General features: G+C 42.7%; 1 protein-coding gene and 1 pseudogene across 8 annotated transcripts in view; one reads left to right on the top strand and one right to left on the bottom strand.

Annotated features, from left to right (window-relative positions):
• LOC130838286 (zinc finger protein 665-like) overlaps positions 1–14093 on the bottom strand; it is a 31917-nt gene extending 17824 nt beyond the window's left edge. For 3 of the 8 annotated variants that reach the window (XM_057711150.1, XM_057711147.1, XM_057711148.1), the window contains exons 1-2: positions 13916–14093; positions 3979–4064 (exon numbers count right to left, since the gene is read on the bottom strand). In XM_057711150.1, coding sequence (XP_057567133.1) covers positions 3979–3993 — 15 coding nt within the window. In that variant the 5' untranslated portion in view covers positions 3994–4064; positions 13916–14093. The remainder of the gene's footprint in view (positions 1–3978; positions 4065–13915) is intronic. The other 5 variants (XM_057711149.1, XM_057711151.1, XM_057711154.1 and 2 more) reach the window with 3 other exon arrangements.
• Positions 14094–17113: 3020 nt separating this feature from the next.
• On the top strand, positions 17114–17410 carry LOC130838294 (10 kDa heat shock protein, mitochondrial-like; annotated as a pseudogene).
• The last annotated feature ends 2223 nt before the right edge of the window (positions 17411–19633 follow it).

Raw genomic sequence — 19633 nt, 5'->3', positions numbered from 1 at the left:
TCAAAAAACAACTTTAGAAAAGTTGCAGCATAAAATAAACAGCACTCCAAAATCAGCTGCACTTCTGCAATGAACAATGTCAAAAGAAAGGTGGGAAACAATCGTACTTTCTATAGCATCAAAAGGGATAGAATACTCAGGAAAAATAAGCCAAGGAAGTGAAAGACTTCTACAATGAACACTACTAAACACTGGTATAAAAAGTTCAAGAACATAGATATTAATAGAAAGACACCCTGGGGATTTCCCTGGTGGTGCAGTGGTTGGGAGTCTGCCTGCCAATGCAGAGGACATGAGTTTCAGCCCTGGTCCAGGAGGATCCCACATGCTGTGGAGCAACTAGGCCTGAGTGCCACAGCTGCTGAGCCTGCATTCTAGAGCCAGTGCTCTTGAACAAGAGAAGCTACCACACTGAGAAGACTGCACCCAAAAATGAAGAGTAGCCCCCACTCAACTCCCTCTTCCAAGAGCACCGGAATTACAACTAAATGTTGAACAATCATAGACAGAAAGACACTGGAACTCACCAAAAAAGACACCCCATATTAAGAGACAAAGGAGAAGCCGCAATGAGACGGTAGGAGGGGCGCAACTGCGTTAAAATCAAATCCCATAAATGCCGGGTAGGTGACTCACAAACTGAAGAACATTTATACTGCAGAAGTCCACCCACTTAAGTGAGGGTTCTGAGCCCAACGTCAGGCTTCCCAACCTGGGAGTCCAGCAATGGGAGGAGGAATCCCCAGAGAATCAGAATTTGAAAGCAGTGGAATTTGATTGCAGGATCTCTACAGGACTGGGGGAAAGGGAGACTCCACTCTTAGAGAGCACACAAAAAAGTGTGCTCACCAGGACTCAGGGGGAAGGAGCAGTGACCCCATAGGAAACTGAACCAGACCTACCTGCTGGTGCTGGAGGGTTGCCTGCAGAGGTAGGGGGCAGCTTTGGCTCACCGAGCAGACAGGGGCACTGGCGGCAGGAGTTCTGGGAAGTGCTCATTGGTGTGAACCCTCCCAGAGTCCACCATTAGCTCCAACAAAGAGCCTGTAAGCTCCAGTGCTAAGTAGCCTCAGGCCAAACAACCAACAAGGTGTGAACAGAGGCCCACCCATTAGCAGACAAGCAGATTAAAGTTTTACTGAGCTCTGCCCACCAAATTGTATTAAAGTCTTACTGAGCTCCACCCACCCAGCCCTACCCACCATCACTCCCTCCCATCAGGAAGAACCCACAAGCCTCCTAGATAGCTTCCTCCACAAGAGGGCAGACAGCAGTACCAAGCAGTATCAGCAGTACTTCGTTCTGTGAAACTGAAAATCACAGCTACAGAGAGACAGAGAAAATGAAAAAGCAGAGGACTTTGTACCAGATGAAGGGACAGGATAAAAACCCAGAAAAACAACTAAATGAAGAGGAGATAGGCACCCTTCCAGAAAAAGAATTCAGAATAATGATGGTGAAGATGATCCAGGACTTTGGGAAAAGACTGGATGCAAAGATCAAAAAGTTTACCAAAGACCTAGAAGAATGAAAGAGCAAACACACAGAGATATGCAACACAATAACGGAAATGAAAAATACACTAGAAGGAACCAACAGCAGATGAGGCAGAAGGGTGAATAAGTGACCTGGAAGACAGAATGGTGATCATCACTGATGCAGAAAAGAATAAGGAAAAAAGAATGAAAAGAACTGAAGACAGCCTAAGAGACCTCTGGGACAATGTTAAACGCACCAACATTCGCATTATAGGGGTCCCAGAAGGAGAAGAGAGAGAAAAAGGACCCGAGAAAATATTGGTAGAGATTATAGCTGAAAACTTCCCTAACATGGGAAAGGAAACAGCTACCCAAGTCCAGGAAGCACAGAGCGTCCCAGGCAGGATAAACCCAAGGAGAAACACATCAAGACATACAGTAGTCAAACTGACAAAAGTTAAAGACAGAGAAATGTTATTAAAAGCAACAAGGGAAATATGACAAATAACATACAAGGGAACTCCCATAAGGCTAACAGCTGATTTCTCAGCAGAACTCTGCAAGCCAGAAGGGAGTGGCACGATATATTTCACGTGATGAAAGGGAAGAACCTACAACCAAGAATACTCTACCCAGCAAGGATCTCATTCAGATTCGACGGAGAAATCAAAAGCTTTACAGACAAGCAACAGCTAAGAGAATTCAGCACCACCTAACCAGCCCTACAACAAATGCTAAAGGAACTTCTCTAAGCCGGAAACAGAAGAGAAGAAAAGGACCTACAAAAACAAAATCAAAACAATTAGGAAAATGGTAACAGGAACATACATATTGATAACTACCTTGAATGTAAATGGACTAAATGCACCAACCAAAAGACACAGACTGGCTGAATGGATACAAAAACAAGACCCATATATATGCTGTCTACAAGAGACCCACTTCAGACCTAGGGACACGTACAGACAGAAAGTGAGGGGATGGAAAAAGATATTCCGTGCAAATGAAAATCAAAAGAAATCTGGAGTAGCAATAGTCACATCAAATAAAATAGACTTTACAATAAAAAATGTTACAAGAGACAAGGACATTACATAAAGATCAAAGGATCAACCCAAGAGGAAATAACAATTATATATGCACCCAACAGAGGAGCACCTCAATACATAAGGCAAATGCTAACAACTATGAAAGAGGAAATGCAAGGCAGAAATAGAAACACAGATGTAGAGAACAAACACATGGACACCAAGTGTGGAAAGCGGGGAGGGTTGCGGAGGATGAATTGGGAGATTGGGATACCAAATTGTACACTCTAAATATATGCTGTTTGTCTGTTTTTTAAAAAAAAAGAGAAGCCCCCACTCACTGCAACTCAGAGCAACGAAGACCAAATGCAGCCAAAAATTAATAAATAAAATAAAATAAATAAATAAAGACACCCTGTACTTAAGAATTGGAAGACTTAATACTCTTAAAGTGATCATATTACCTAAAGTGTTCTACAGATTCAATGGAATCTTCCCCGACAAAATGTCAAAGGCAATTTTTGTAACTGGGAATCTCAAGGGACCTCAAAAAATGAAAATACTCTTGAAAAAGGAGATGGAGGCCGTCATTTTTAGATTTTAAAACATATTACAAACTAATCAAGATGATGTGTACTAGCATAAAGACAGATACATAAACCAGTGGAACAGATTCAAATTCCAGAAATAATCCTTGGAATATTTGTAAAATGTAAGGATAAGGCTGCAAAGACTACAAAAAGGGGGAAAGACAGTATCAATAACAAATGCTTTGCAATGTGGTATGCACTAGCAAAAGAATCAACCTGGCACCTTACCTACATCAAAGGGAAGAACATCTGTATCAAAGAATACAATCCTAAGAGTAAAAAGACAACCCCTCAGGGATGGAAGTGATGCAAGTGATGTAAAGAATTTCCAGCTGTCTGAGAGTTAGACTGATTTCACGGATGGACTAAAACACCCTCTATCACTGAAGTCTGTTTCTGAACTTTCCATACCATTCTCAATTATTAAAATTTTGAAGTCAGTGACTCACTCATTTAGCTTCAACTGCCTTAGAAAAGGTCAGACCAAATTTCCCCGAATTGGTCTCTTTTCCATTTTACCAGGTGTTGCTCATATTAATACCTGACTTTCATGTGCAGCTTCTTTACCCTGGTTTACAGAGAGCAAACAGTCCATCCAGATGGGGCCCTGAACAGTCTCTGTTGCCCCAAAGCAATGACACCAGTTCTCCAATCCAGTGGGTGTGAAGCCCTGCCCAGGACAATGCCCAGCAGAGCCTCTCCACAACTTCCAGGTCACTAGGTCATGAGGAGATGTGATCTAAGGCCCTGAGGGAAGGCCCCAGGTGCCTGTGAATGTACAGATGTCAGGCAGGATATTTTAGAGTCAGAGAAGATTACTGAGTCCAAAAAGGGGCATTTCAGGAAGGACAGACTGAGAATCAACTGAGGATATAACTTTACCTGAGAAAGAGCCATTTCTGATTCCTTTTCTTCCCTCTTCCTCCTCTTCCAGGCTTCTTCCTCAGACTGAGTCTTTAGAATTCAATCTTGAAAGTTGAAAAGATGCGGTTTAATGTTTAGAATCAACATCCCCTCTTCCTGTGCCACAACCACACACACAGGGAAGACCTCATCATGTGGAACAGACAGTCGTCTGCTGCCCAATGTCACAAGAGGGACTCAGGACAGTAAACTCCCACACAGAGACCAACAGGTGAGCTTCCCCATACTTTCCTTCAGATCATGCTCCCCCCTTGGTGAGGCCCTCACGGACACAGCAGCAGAGGGAACCTCAGCTGAACCCAACACTCCCCTTCAAGTCACAGACCAGCCCTGATCCATCCCCATGCAGAGCAGAGCCCCTCACCCTCAGACCAGATCCCAGCCCTCAGGAATGGAGGGACTCAGGGTCACGAAGCTCAAAGATGGATACAGATTAGAATCACCAGGGGCACCTTAAATATTATTGAGGTTGGGCCCCACACAGACTATTTGAAGGTGAATCTCTGGTCAGAGGGTCCAAAATACGTATTCACAAAATGCCTCAACAATCCAATGTGAAATCAGGATTGAGCACCACTCAGAAGAGGCAAGCGCAGCACACTCCCCACTTTCTTTTTCTTTTCCAGCTTTATTGAGGTATGACAGATGAATAACAATGGCGTACACAGGAGGCATCCACTGTGATTATTTGACAGATGTATACACTGTGTAATAATCAAAGTTATTTACACTTCCATCAACTCCCAACTACCACTTTATTTTTGCGTGCTGAGAACACTGAAGTGTTATTCTCTCAGCAAATTCCAATTAAATAGAAAAACAGTATGATCAACTATAGTCAGCACAATGTACGTTAAATATACATCTTGAAAGTATTTCCCTCAATATAATGATTTCATTTCCATCAGTTATCTAGCCAGAGGTGGGTTTCATAGATTATGTGCCTGTTCTATGTCTAATTTATTTGGAAATTCCACACTATTTTCTGTAATAGCCTGCCATGTATATTCCCAACAACAAAGCACAAGGTTTCCCTGTTCTGTGTAGTGTGTGTGTGTGTGTGTGTGTGTGTGTCTGCACGTGTATTTTGAGACAGTTAGAGAAAGGACAATAAACAAGCCAGCACTGGCCTGGCAGCAAGAAAGCAGCAGCTACACCTCCCCAAGGATGCACCTCTGGACTACAGATCACTGTGGTGTTGCTGGCCCTCAGATTCTTGGAACAATTTTTCCCTACATTAAAGAATTTAACAACCTCTCTCAAGTTGTGTCTACAGAAACACACCTAGCAGAATCTCCCTAATGAAAACCTTCTGCCCTTTGAAGCTTATACTCATAACAAACTTTCACAGGGTCCACTACAGTCTTCATACAACCCATAATGATCCACTAATCCTGCTATAAAATATCAGAAAACATGCCAAACTCTAATAAATCACACCAGAGAGAAGAGAAATATGAAGACACTCAAGGAACCACTAGACCCAAAACAGCAAATTTTCATTCACAGTGAACACAGACCAAACACTGTCATCTCAAACAACTATATATAAAAAACAGACGTGGGGCTTCCCTGGAGGCACAGTGGAAAAGAATCTGCCTGCCGATGCAGGGGACACGGATTCAAGCCCTGGTCCGGAAAGATCCCACATGCCACAGAGCAACTAAGCCTGTGTGCCACAACTACTGAGCCTGTGCTCTAGACCCTGTGAGTCATGACTACTGAAACCCATGTACCTAGAGCCTGTGCTCAGCCACAGGAGAAACCACAGCCGTGTGAAGCCCGTGCACCGTAACAAAAAGTAGCCCCTGCTTGCCACAACTAGAGAAAGCCTGCAAGCAGCAAAAAAGACCCAACCCAGCCAATAAATAAATAAATAAAGCAAAATAAATTTTGAAAAATAAATTTAAAATATAAATAAATAAAAAACAGATGGAGACAGCAGTATCAAGCAGTATCAGCAGTATTTCATCTTGTGGAACTGAAAACCACAGCCACAGAGAGACAGAGAAAATGAAAAAGCAGAGGACTTTGTACCAGATGAAGGGACAGGATAAAAACCCAGAAAAACAACTAAATGAAGAGGAGATAGGCACCCTCCCAGAAAAAGAATTCAGAATAATGATGGTGAAGATGATCCAGGACTTTGGGAAAAGACTGGATGCAAAGATCAAAAAGTTTACCAAAGACCTAGAAGAATGAAAGAGCAAACACACAGAGATATGCAACACAATAACGGAAATGAAAAATACACTAGAAGGAACCAACAGCAGATTAACTGAGGCAGGAGGGCGAATAAGTGACCTGGAAGACAGAATGGTGATCATCACTGATGCAGAAAAGAATAAGGAAAAAAGAATGAAAAGAACTGAAGACAGCCTAAGAGACCTCTGGGACAATGTTAAACGCACCAACATTCGCATTATAGGGGTCCCAGAAGGAGAAGAGAGAGAAAAAGGACCCGAGAAAATATTGGTAGAGATTATAGCTGAAAACTTCCCTAACATGGGAAAGGAAACAGCTACCCAAGTCCAGGAAGCACAGAGCGTCCCAGGCAGGATAAACCCAAGGAGAAACACATCAAGACATACAGTAGTCAAACTGACAAAAGTTAAAGACAGAGAAATGTTATTAAAAGCAACAAGGGAAATATGACAAATAACATACAAGGGAACTCCCATAAGGCTAACAGCTGATTTCTCAGCAGAACTCTGCAAGCCAGAAGGGAGTGGCACGATATATTTCACGTGATGAAAGGGAAGAACCTACAACCAAGAATACTCTACCCAGCAAGGATCTCATTCAGATTCGACGGAGAAATCAAAAGCTTTACAGACAAGCAACAGCTAAGAGAATTCAGCACCACCTAACCAGCCCTACAACAAATGCTAAAGGAACTTCTCTAAGCCGGAAACAGAAGAGAAGAAAAGGACCTACAAAAACAAAATCAAAACAATTAGGAAAATGGTAACAGGAACATACATATTGATAACTACCTTGAATGTAAAAGGACTAAATGCACCAACCAAAAGACACAGACTGGCTGAATGGATACAAAAACAAGACCCATATATATGCTGTCTACAAGAGACCCACTTCAGACCTAGGGACACGTACAGACGGAAAGTGAGGGGATGGAAAAAGATATTCCATGCAAATGAAAATCAAAAGAAAGCTGGAGTAGCAATAGTCACATCAGATAAAATAGACTTTACAATAAAAAATGTTACAAGAGACAAGAAAGGACATTACAAAAGGTTAAGGGATCCATCCAAGAAGAGATAATTATAAATATATATGCACCCAATAGAGGAGCACCTCAATACATAAGGCAAATGCTAACAACTATGAAAGAGGAAATGCAAGGCAGAAATAGAGACACAGATGTAGAGAACAAACACATGGACACCAAGTGGGGAAAGTGGGGAGGGTTGGGGGGATGAATTGGGAGATTGGGATACCAAAAAAAAAAAAAAAAAAACCAGATGGGGAGCTTCCCTCATGGCACAGTGGTTAAGAATCCACCTGCCAATGCAGGGGACACGGGTCTGACCCTGGTCCAGGAAGATCCCACATGCCAAGGAGCAACTAAGCCCATTCGCCACAACTACTGAGCCTGTGCTCTAAAGCCCGCAAGCCACAACTAGTGAAGCCTGTGCACCTAGAGCCTGTGCTCGGCAACAGAAGCCACAGCAATGAGAAGCCCGTGTACCGCAAGGAAGAGTAGCCCACGTGCGCATGTGCCACACACCCCACGCGGCAACAACTGAAGCCCACACCCCTAATGCCCACACTCTGCAACAAGAGAAGCCACTGCAATAAGAAGCCTGCGCACTACAATGAAGAGTAGCCCCCGCTCTCCACAACTACAGAAAGCCCTTGCACCGCAACAAACACTCAATTCAGCCAATAAATAAATAGCAGGGGACATGGGTTGGCGCCCTGGTCCAGGAATATTCCACATGCCACAAAGCAAGTAAGCCGGTGCACCACAACTACTAAGCCCACGTGCCACAACTACTGAAGCCTGTGCACCTACAGCCCATGCTCCTCAACAAGAGAAGCCACAGCAATGAGAATCCCGTGCACTGCAACAAAGAGTAGCCCCCGCTCGCTGCAGCTAGAGAAAGTCCACACACAGCAACAATGACCCCACACAGCTAAAAAATGAGACTAAATATTTTTTAAATGCTTTTAAATATATATATATATATATATATATATATATATATATATAAAACAGATGTATCCTCAGGAATTCCTTCATAGCCCTGTGATTAGGACTCGGCACTTTCATTTCCAGGGCCCGGGTTCAATCCCTGGTCAGGAAATTAAGATCCGGTAAGCCACAAAAAGACAAAAACAAACAAAGAAAAAAAACAGATGTATCCAGTGATGCACATGCCACAGTGAGAACTCAACATCTCCCAAGTAAACACTCTAAATCCTCTATCCGATCTTTAATAGTGCATCTGAAAGATTATTTGTAACACAAAATACTACGAAATACCAAAGGTACCCCCCAAAATGATCTCTGAGATGTTACCTATATTACTCTAAGGCTTGCACAATGATTCTTGCACTCTCTAAAGACCCAACACTAGTCACTGTATACAGTGGATTCTATACAGCACCTTGTAGATCCATTCCCTCAGGACCAGGCACCCATCCACCTACAGCCAGAGTTCCCTGTGGGCACAGGTCAGGCCATAGCTCTAACAACACTGGAGGAAAATGCTTCTCTTTCTCAATCCACTGCCTCCATTGCTCCCCAGGTATGATCCAATGTAGCCAATACATGCAAACCTCAGTCTCAGTATGTGTGTCACAGGGAAGCTGAGCTAGGAACCTATGACCTCAAACCATGCAACGCACCCCACAACTACCCATAAACCCATGTCATGGTGCTCCAGCCAGAATTAAGACATCCTCTGCCAATACTTCCCCACACCCTTGATCCCACAAGGAACAGGTGCACACGCCATTCACTGGGCTCATCTTGATGACCCCACTTGCTGCCATATCCCTTGTGCAGACCCTACAGTCTCCCCTTCAATTTGCCCACTTCTCTACCTCTCCCACATGCGAACACAAGGAAACGGCAAAGGCATCGCAACAAAAGCACATACAAGCTGCTACCAAGAAGACTTTCAGTATGAAGATCAAAAAGTTTGCCCTCTGGAGAATACCTGCCAGCAACTGTGGACGTTAAGGAGTCCAGGTACAAAGCCATTTGAGTTCACTGAGAGAGTCACAAAGACAGACAGTCCTCAAGTTTCTTGTCTCCTGTTCTCCCCACTTACATCTAATTGGAAAACATACAACATCTTTATAGAAATACACTCCTTCATATCCCCTTAGGTTCTGAACCTTCTGCCCAGCCTTAGCACAGTAAAATTTCTATCCCTGACTCTGAGCAGATGAACTGCTGGAAGGCAAAGTACTTGTCAAGGTGGCAACTGGAACCAGGATGTGCACAGCCTGGGAAGACCTGTGGTGATAGCACAGCAGTCACACAGCAGCCTAAACATGGGGACACCTGATAACACTGTGAGAGGACACCAGTTGTACAGGGCTTATTAGACTGCCTTACAGTAGCCACACAGGGTAAGGATCAATTAGAGCTGGTATATCCAGAAAAAAAACAGGAACTGTCCTCATCATTTACCCTGTTACCTTGGTTTTCCCTGAGGAGTACTCAGCCCAATCAACATTCCTAGACTCTAAACACATGCCAGGAATGAGGTGCTGCAGTCACCCTGGAAATCAGATGAACACTGTGTCCTTCGATGGAAGTCAGAGAAAAGACTCAAAATAATCAATGGAAAAGTGCATTTCTGTTGAGGGTGATTAGAACAGAGGCAATAAAACGTTGGTAATGTCACAGACATTGTTGGGGGCGGGGGGGCGATGGGCAGACCTCAAGGAGGATGTGTGGCCAGAATCATGCTGATTTAAAAGAAAAAGGTAAGAGGAGGAACTAAGATCTGAGAAAGTAAGGTTTTGGTGTTTGGAAACAGAGAATAGATGAAAGTGACTGGATGAGAGTGAATTAAAAAAAAAAAGGGTAAGCTACCAGAATGTGGCCGCAGATGGTGGCAGGGCTGTGTAGCCACAGTGGGGAGGCTGGATTTGTCCTGAGGACAAATGAAACCCAGTTGCAGTCTAAGCACCAGCACTGACATAAACTCCCGTCAGGTTTACACATAATGCAGAGAAATGTATCTGACTATGGTTTCTCATACTGTGAGGCTCTATTCCAGTCTCAATTCTAACAGTTTTCCTTTTCATTCTGGGATGACTGGGAACCATTAAAAATTCTAAATTCGGACTTCCGAGGTGGCACAGTGGTAAAGAATCTGCCTGCCAATGCAGGGGACACAGGTTTGAGCCCTGCCCTGGGAAGATTCCACATGCCATGGAGTAACTAAGCCCATGTGCCACAACTATTGAGCCCTGTGCTCTAGAGCCTGTGAGCCACAACTACTGAGCCCATGTGCTGCAACTACTGAAGCCCACGCACGTAGGGCCCGTGCTCCACAACAAGAGAAGCCACTACAATGAGGAGCCTGAGCACCACAATGAAGAGTAGCCCCCGCTCGCAGCAACTAGAGAAAGCCTGTGTGCAGCAACAAAGACCCAATGCAGCCAATAAATAAATAAAATAAATAAATTTATATAAAAAAAAATTCTAAATTCAACAGGACACTCTCACTAGAAAGAATCCCACACACAGACAAACACCCAATTTGAGCAATCATCTCTGGGGTTAGCATTGTTCAGACTGAGAGTTTCTGGTCTCATCTTTCATCTGAATGTTACAAGTGGGCTTCCTGAGGTTCAAAAGGGAGACATTTATGAGAAAGTCAGGGTTTAGTGAAGACAGTCAGGTGGAACTGAATTCTGAAATGGGATCCTGAAGAGCCAGCGGGCAGAGTTTGTCCTTACTGCCCATCGAATTTAAAACACCAGGACCAGCTTCTGTGTTCCTGAGCAAAGGCAACGATTCTTTCAAGGTCTGATCACACTGACAACAAATATTTAATTCTTCTATTCCAGAAGATCACAGTAAAATATTTTAGACATGCAGATTTGCACAAATATAGCCACTGGTAAAGAAAACACTGTAAGAGGTCAGCTTAAAAATAAATTGTGGGACTTCCCTGGTGGTCCAGTGGTTATACCTCCATGCTTCCACTGCAGGGGGCATGGATTCCATCCCTGGTTGGGGAATCAAGATTCTACATGCTGCCTCACACAACCAAAAAAAAAAAAACCACATACATACACACACTGAAACACACACACATATAAATAAATATATTAAATAAAATAAAAAAAATTGTGAGCAAACTTCTTCATTGTAATAAATGGCTTTCTTCGCAGAAGGTTTCAAGTTAATCCAACCCATCCTGCATCATTTGCAAAGAACAGTCAAGAGACAGGACTTCCCTGGTGATGCAGTGGTTAAGAATCCGCCTGCCAATGCAGGAGACCCAAGTTCAATCCCTGGGCCAGGAGGTCCCACATGCGGAGAAGCAACTAAGCCCATGTGCCACAACTACTGAGCCTGCGCTCTACATGCGCCACAACTACTGAGCCTGCGCTCTAGAGTCCAAGAGCCACAACTATTGAGCCCACTTGCTGCAAGTACTAAAGCCCGCATGCCTAGAGCCCATGCTCCACAACAACAGAAGCCACTGCAATGAGAAGCCCGCGCACCGAAATGAAGAACCAACACAGTTAGTTAATAAATAAATATATAAATTTTCTTTTTTAAAAAAAAGGACAGTCAAGAGGCACCTCAGAGAAACATCTTCCTATCAACTCATTGCTCACTATTTTAGCAGACCAAATAAAAGAGAAAATAACTGAATGTTGGACTAACTGGTTAAATTAACTTTTGACTGTTAATATACAAGAGCAATGACATCTTTACCAGGTACTCATTAAAATAGTCTAAAATTATTTAGTAGTTACCAAAGAACTTTTCCAACATAAAAGATAAAGAGAGGAAATCACTCAGGACTCATATAAATCTGAATCAATAAAAAGAAATAATTTGTGAATTATTTTTAATACAAAATGTTGGTATCAAAGTTTTTTAAAAATTGAGGATATATCATATTTAGAAAAAAATGACAAGAGCAAAATACCTAAGACAACCGAACTTATTTCAGAAGATAACAATTACTTACAGAAAAGTAGAAATTTAATGTACTAGGATTTATTTCAAGCTACAAAAAGAATTCAATGTAAAGAAATCAGAGAGAGGGAATTCCCCCACGGGCCAGTGGTTAGAACTTGATGCTTTTACTGCCGTGGGCCTGGGGTCAATCCTTGGTTGCAGAACTAAGATCCCGCAAGCTGCACAGCGTGTCCAAAAAAAAAAAAACCTTCAGAGAGAAAATCTGTAAATACATTACAAAAAACAAAGCTTTTAATGTTCCTCTAACAAGGCACCATGTAGTGACAGAGTCAGTCATTCCTTCTCAAATCCTTTCCATAGCCCTCTACTCCATGTAGAAAAAGAAAAGGCGGTGAGCCCACAACCGTCTGAGTCAAGTCAATGCCCCCTGGCTGAACAGGGATTCCAAATGTAAGTTATCTCATACAAATAATAACAAAAAATACACAAATCTGACACAAGGTCTTCTCAATGTCATCTGTAGAATTTAAGCAAACAAATTTTAAACTCATGAGATTCTAAAGCAACAAACTGAGATAGCACAATTTAATCAGCCACATCCAAACAACTCACCACCCATCTGAACCCATTTTCTCCCTTCTACCTGCACTTCTGTGTTTATATTTCATTAAGTTCATCTGTCTCCCTATTTCTTTCTGTCTCTGACTTGCAACCCCTGCTCTCCTGTTGTTTCTCCTCCTACTTCTTCCCTCACTCCTGTCCTGCCCCCACTCTGCAACTTGTTCCCCTCTTACTGCTCTTTATCCCCAACCTTTCTGGTTGTCCTAAATATCCATATATTTCTGCATCTTTATTCCCAAACTCTGCTTCATCTTCGATCTCCCGGTTACAGCCCTTCTATATGTGCTACGATCCTTTTGTCCCCACTCTCTGGCACCCCAGGTGGCTATGCCTCCTTCCTGCTTTCTCTCTTCTGCTCTTCTAAAGTCACGAGTTTTCCTCTCTTTCTCTCCCAACACCACGGTTCTCTGAAGGCCACGGCTGCAACTCTTATGCTCTCTGCCCACTCCCTGTGGGAAGCGCCTCCCTCCTACCGCTAACACATGGCTCCTATCCCTATGCTGCTATCCCATCTGTTCTCCCTCATTCTCTCCTCCTCCCTCCTCCTCCTCCTCAGTTTTTCTACTTCTCTATCAGTCGCTCTGTCTCTGCTTCTCCTGACCCCCTCGCCCAGGAATTGACAGGGATGGAGGCTGAAGCTGCCCGCCTATTAGAAAAGGCTATTTTCCAGCGGGGAGGACCTTGGGGACGGAAGGACACCGGGTGTCACGCGGCTGACCCAGGTCACCTCCCCCTACACGGGGTGAGGGGAAGGGCTGACTAAGAAGGGGAGGGACAGAAGGTCCGGCCTGAGGCGACGCGAGGACAGAGGGGCTGCGGTGGGGTGGGGTGTCTCAGGAGAGGGGCGGGCTCCCCAGGATCCCAGGACCAGGCGCAGGACGCGGCCTCCCCGGGAGAGGGAGACGGGCGGCCGGCGCTGCCTCCAGGGGCCGAGAGGCCGAGGCTGTGGGGACGCGAATGCAACTCTCGGAAGAGGAGTCTACGGGGGGGGCGGGGGCGGGGGAGTTACTAACAGGTTTCAGACAGGAAAAATGCCGCGAAAGGAGCTTTCTACAAGACCGAAGGCAGAAAACCCAAGGTTAGGGACCAGCCACACAGCGAATTCAAACACCAAGGAAAACATACCCGACCTGTAACGGCGTCGTCTGGATTTACTTGAGGTGAAGGCCGGGTGCTGAGACTTAAGGTCCGTAGTGACTCCAAAACCCTGAGGTTGGAGTACTGGGACTACGCAACACAAGTCACACAGGAAAGAAAATACGCCTTCACAAAGACGACCTTCACCACGCTCCGTGCACTTCCAGTGTCGTGAGGGAAGAGGCGGGACTTCCGGGGGGGCCTGGGAGGTGAGCAATGAACGAAGGGCAGGACGCGGAGGGAACGCTGGTCTGCGGAGGCAGGGGCGGGGATGGGGGCGGGGATGGGGGCGGGGATGGGGCGGGGATGGGGGCGGGGATGGGGGCGGGGATGATGAGATGGGTTCCCGTACGTTTACTTCTTTCAAATTACAGTCCATAACAGATTGAAGGAAAAAGTTTACAATTGTTGGACTACTTTTACCAAAAACTAAGATGTTTCGCCTTAACATGTTAGGAAAAAGATTTTAAGAAAAAGTTTTTGTTTTTGTTTTTTGCAAAAGATTTCTCCCTTGTCCCGCTAGTGAGGTTGAAGCAATTCAGAGCTCTGGAAAGTGGGGTCTCCAACTGGTTGCTGTGGGGCAGTGAATGGATCCAGGAACATTTCCAGGAGTTAGAATTAATTTAAGCAGTTTCAGGAAATAAAAACTGTACTTGTCTCTATATTACAAAGCAGAATGTACATTACAAAACTCTGCCAGTGTAGAATGGGCTATTTTATACTGAAACTCTAAAGAAAGGAAATTCTGTTTCTCTTCCCCATTGACTCAACTCTGCTCAGTTCCAGAGACTCAGAGACTAGACCTGAGATCCGAGACTGGAGCACGTGATAATTTCAGTCACTAACCACTGCTATAAAAAGAGCAATACAATTTTTGAATTCTCATAAATCATATATATATATTTTAAGCTACAGTGCTGTGGCATTTTTTTTGTTTGCTTTTTGTCTTAAAAGCCATGTGCCTCTCCCCAGAGTTTGGTAAACAAATACTCGACCTACGTCACCTTATACAAGTGTACCACACAAATGTCTGACACATATCTTCTGAAATTTTTACAATAATAAATTAGGTTACCATCCATCATATAGCATCCATCATATTATATAGAATAAAAACAGAAAGCAAAAAATTTACTTTCATGACAATCTGTTATTCTTTACTCTATTCAACACTTAAGAATTACCTTTAGGGCTTCCCTGGTAGCACAGTGGTTAAGAATCTGCCTGCCAATGCAGGGGACACAGGTTCGATCCCTGGTCTGGGAAGATCCCACATGCCATGGAGCAACTAAGCCTGTGTGCCACAACTACTGGGCCTGTGCTCTAGAGCCCGTGAGCCACAACTAATGAGCCAAAGTGCTGCAACTACTGAAGCCTGCGTGCCTAGAGCCCGTGCTCCACAACAAGAGAAGCCGCCACAATAAGAAGCCTGAGCACCACAATGAAGAGTAGCCCCTGCTCTCTCCAGCTAGAGAAAGCCTGTGGGCAGTAACGAAGACCCAACACAGTCAATAAATAAAAGTAAAATAAATTAATTAATTTAAAAAAAAGAATTACCTTTAAATATCTTTGAGAAAAACTTGTTTGCATCATAGTATACTCAAGTCATAACTAAATGTAATTTCAAATTCAGTAAGTTCATAATGAGATTGATTAGAAAGTTTACTTTTTATTTTAAAATTGCAACACATTTAAAGTCGTTGATTTCTATTTCTGAAAGTTCTATCGTGTGTGGATAAGAAAGCCTGTAAAGTACCTGGTCTTTAGAAGAAATGGAGATTTATCTTCATCTAAAGAATAATTAATTTTACAACATTTAAGGGCATTTAATAGGAAGGTGTATTCTAATACGAACCCTAAGGAAATAAAACTAGATTATCAACTATGCAACACCTTCATTTTGACCTTCAGTGTATTTATAGCAGTATCTGTTAGATACCACCTACTACAAAGTATGCTTTCTCACACACCTAAATGAGAAAGTCTTCATGCAGAGACAAATGCCAACCCATTGAAGTATGATATTTAGATACATTACCTAATTACACTACTATCATATAAAATTAGCAGACTGTCTTGGTGTAGCACATATATGAACACAAGAGGATATATCATCACATTTTTAAAACATATGATGATTGAGATCTTTATTAGGTAGGCTACTCTATATTATGCAATACTGCTAACTAGCCATGTTGGTAAGAAAGACATTTCAGCATGAACTTCCATTATTCTAAAAAAGGAAATAAGTAGATGATGGAACATTTCATTAAACTGGGAACAGTAGAGAAGCCATTGTAGGGGAAAGTCATAAATCCATTTTTTTTAATGGGGAGTTTTGTTGCTTATAAAATTTGAAGGCAGAAATATGAACAAAGCCACAGTAAACAAAAAAATAAAATCTCTTAAATCACAGGGAGATTTTCGACAGGTTTACCTGTAATATCATCAACAAAAAGATGGAAATAACGACTCAAAAGTGAGAACACGGGCTTCCTAGGTGGCGCAGTGGTTAAGAATCTGCTTGCCAATGCAGGGGCCACTGGTTCCAGCCCTGCCCCAGGAAGATCCCACATGCCGCGAAGCAACTAAGCCCGTGGGCAACAAGCATTGAGCCTGCGCTTTAGAGCCCATGAGCCACAACTATTGAGCCCATGTGCCGCAACTACTGAAGCCCATGAGCCTAGAGCCCATGCTCCGCAACAAGAGAGGCCACAGCAATAAGTCCGCACACCACAACAAAGAGTAGCCCCCACTCGCCGCAACTAGAGAAAAGTCCATGTACAGCAACGAAGACCCAACACAGCCAATAAATAAATAAATATTTATTAAAAAAAAAAGAAAAAGTGAAACACGAGGACACAGTCATAAATAGATACAAAGATAGATACAACATTCTAACAGAAAATTAAAGAATATACAATGTTTAGTCCAGATGGAATGAATGAAAGATTTACCGCTGTTAAAGAGCTTTTCCCTGTGCACCACAATGAAGAGTAGCCCCCACTCGCCACAACTAGAGAAAGCCCGTGTTCAGCAACGAAGACCCAACGCAGCCAATAAATTAGTTAATTAATTTTTAAAAAATAGAGCTTTTCTAGAGTTCATGTGTCCGGAGGACTGGACTGTGGGTCTCCCAGCGGCAGCAGCATGAGAGCAGAGTAACGAACTGCCGCAGCAGGAGTTATGGCAGGACAGGCATTTAGAAATGCCTCCCCTCTTTGAGCGAGTATTAGTTGAAAGAAGTGCAGCCAAAACTGTAACCAAAGGAGGCATTATGCCTCCAGAAAAATCACAACGAAAAGTATTGCAAGCAATGGTAGTAGCTGTTGGATCACGCTCTAAAGGAAAGGGCGGAGAGATTCAACCAGTTAGTCTCAAAGTTGGAGATAAAGTTCTCCTAGAATATGCAGGCACCAAAGTAGTTCTAGACAAGGATTCTTATTTAGAGATGGTGACGTTATCGGAAACTATGTCGACTGAAATACATTGCTATTGAAATGGCACCACATAAAGCTGCCCATTCCACTGAAATTCTAAAAGCTTTCATCATGTAAATAATTTCCATGTGTCTCTTTTATAATAAATAACCAAAAAATAATAATAAAAATAAAAATAGATACGGAGGGACTTCCCTGGTGGCTCAGTGGTTATGATACCCAGCTCCCAGTACAAGGGTCCCAGGTTTGATCCCTGGTCAGGAAACGAGATCCCACAGGCATGCCACAACTAAGGAGCCTGCCAGGCGAAACTAAGGAACACGTGCTGCTACTAAAGGAGCCGGCACAACCAAATAAATAAATAAAAATATTTTAAAAATAGATACAGAGAGGGACTTCCCTGTCGGTCCAATGGTTAAGATTACCCACGTCCACTGCAGGGGGTAATGGGTTTGATACCTGTTTAGGGAACTAACAACCCACATGCCCCATAGTGTGGCCAGAAGAAAAAAAAAAAGACTGTTGAAAAAAAATTTTTACAGGTTTTAGTCCAAAGCATTATTAGCATAGAGAGACTGCTCCAACCACAAAGTCTGTAAAGCCTCCACAGTCAGACAACAAAGACCTTTTCTCTTACACTGAGTGGTAAACAAGGTAGGAAAACTACCATGTGCAGGAGTGAATGATCACTTGGCATGAGCCTCAGTTGAAGTCACTTGCCCTTGGGATTGCATGTCACAGAAACAGTGTTTTATGAATTACAATGCTGAAAAATGATTCTAAGCTTTAGGGGCCTTGGGAAAAACTTCAGTAAATGTTTGATTAAATCATGGTAAGGGTGACTGTATCCAGTGATCCCTCAAGACAAAGAATTCAGTAATCAGTATAAGGATAAGGCCATATATGGCGATTTGCTGGATTCCTATCTGGCTGGTCCCTAAGTAAACAATGGGGCTATCATGAGTGACAAGGAAATTAACAGGAGAGTATACTTCTCAGCAAGTAAGCTGTTTCCTTCACTACAAAAAAAGCAAATGATTTCCTTAACCTTTGCTATTTTCAAGAGTTACCAAGTTGGAGTAAAGTATAACATTGTCACAATATAATATGACATCAAGAGATTCAACCAGTTAGCCTGAAAGTTGGAGATAAAGTTTTTCTCCCAGAATATGGATACACCAAAAATGCACACTCTAGTCAGTTCCAAAGACTCAGGGACAAAACCTGAGGTATGAGGGTGGAGGACTTACGCATGTGATAATTTCCATCACTCACCATTGCTTTTTGTTTATCGCCCAACCAAGCAGCTTGCAGGATCTTAGTTCCACAATCAGGGACTGAAACCTGGCCCATGGAGGTGAAAGGAGTCCTAACCACCGGACAGCCAGGGAATTTCCACGCAATGCTAGTTTCTGTCTCTATGGATACGCCTAGTCTGGACATTTCATATAAATTAATTCATACAATATGTGGCCTTATTTCTCCCCTGTTTCACTTAGCCGGATTCCTTCAGGAGTCATCAATACTGTAACTCTCATCAGTTACATACCTGTTCACTGCTGAGTTCACACATAATCTACTCATTTGATGGGGCTCTGGGATCTTTCCACGTTTAGACTCATTAAAAAAAAAAAAAGGTTCCATCAATAATCTCTATCAGATCCTTATGTGCAAAAATGTCTTCAAATACCTTGGGTGTATTTAACCGTGGAATCGCTTGGTGTGATGTTCTGATTTATAAAATTGATTTGGTTATTGAGAGGAGGATTGCATTATTTCCACTCACACATGATTTGACAAAACAGTTCTTTTGGCCATGCATTGATACAAGGGGGCTGAGAAATTAGGGGAATACATGGCTATGGGTGAGAAGGTCTCATATTGGAATAATCTCGATTATACATAAAGAACAAATGTAAAATATTATATACAGCATTTATTGTTGCAATAACACTTGCAAATTGTATGAAAGTTATCTTACTGAAAAAAAGAAAACGCTTGAGAATGCAGATTATAATGTAAATACTGATAGCGTATTTCTTATAATTTTGATTTTTGACTCTATTATTTTGTAAACACTGACAAAAAATTGAAAACATTACTGAAAAGAATTATTTCATCTTTCCAAATATAACTTTAAAATGTTTTTACCAGTTTACCCTCAACTGAATACATTCTGTATTTTCAAGATAAGTCTTTTTTGTTATGATTGCAGGATAGCTGATTTACAATACTGTGTCATTTTAAAGTGTACTGAAAAACAATT

Source organism: Hippopotamus amphibius, chromosome 16 (assembly GCF_030028045.1).
Source record: "Hippopotamus amphibius kiboko isolate mHipAmp2 chromosome 16, mHipAmp2.hap2, whole genome shotgun sequence".
Taxonomy (NCBI): Eukaryota; Metazoa; Chordata; class Mammalia; order Artiodactyla; family Hippopotamidae; genus Hippopotamus; species Hippopotamus amphibius.
Note: the sequence above shows the minus strand (reverse complement) of the source record. Positions and strands in the feature narration are given on the sequence as shown.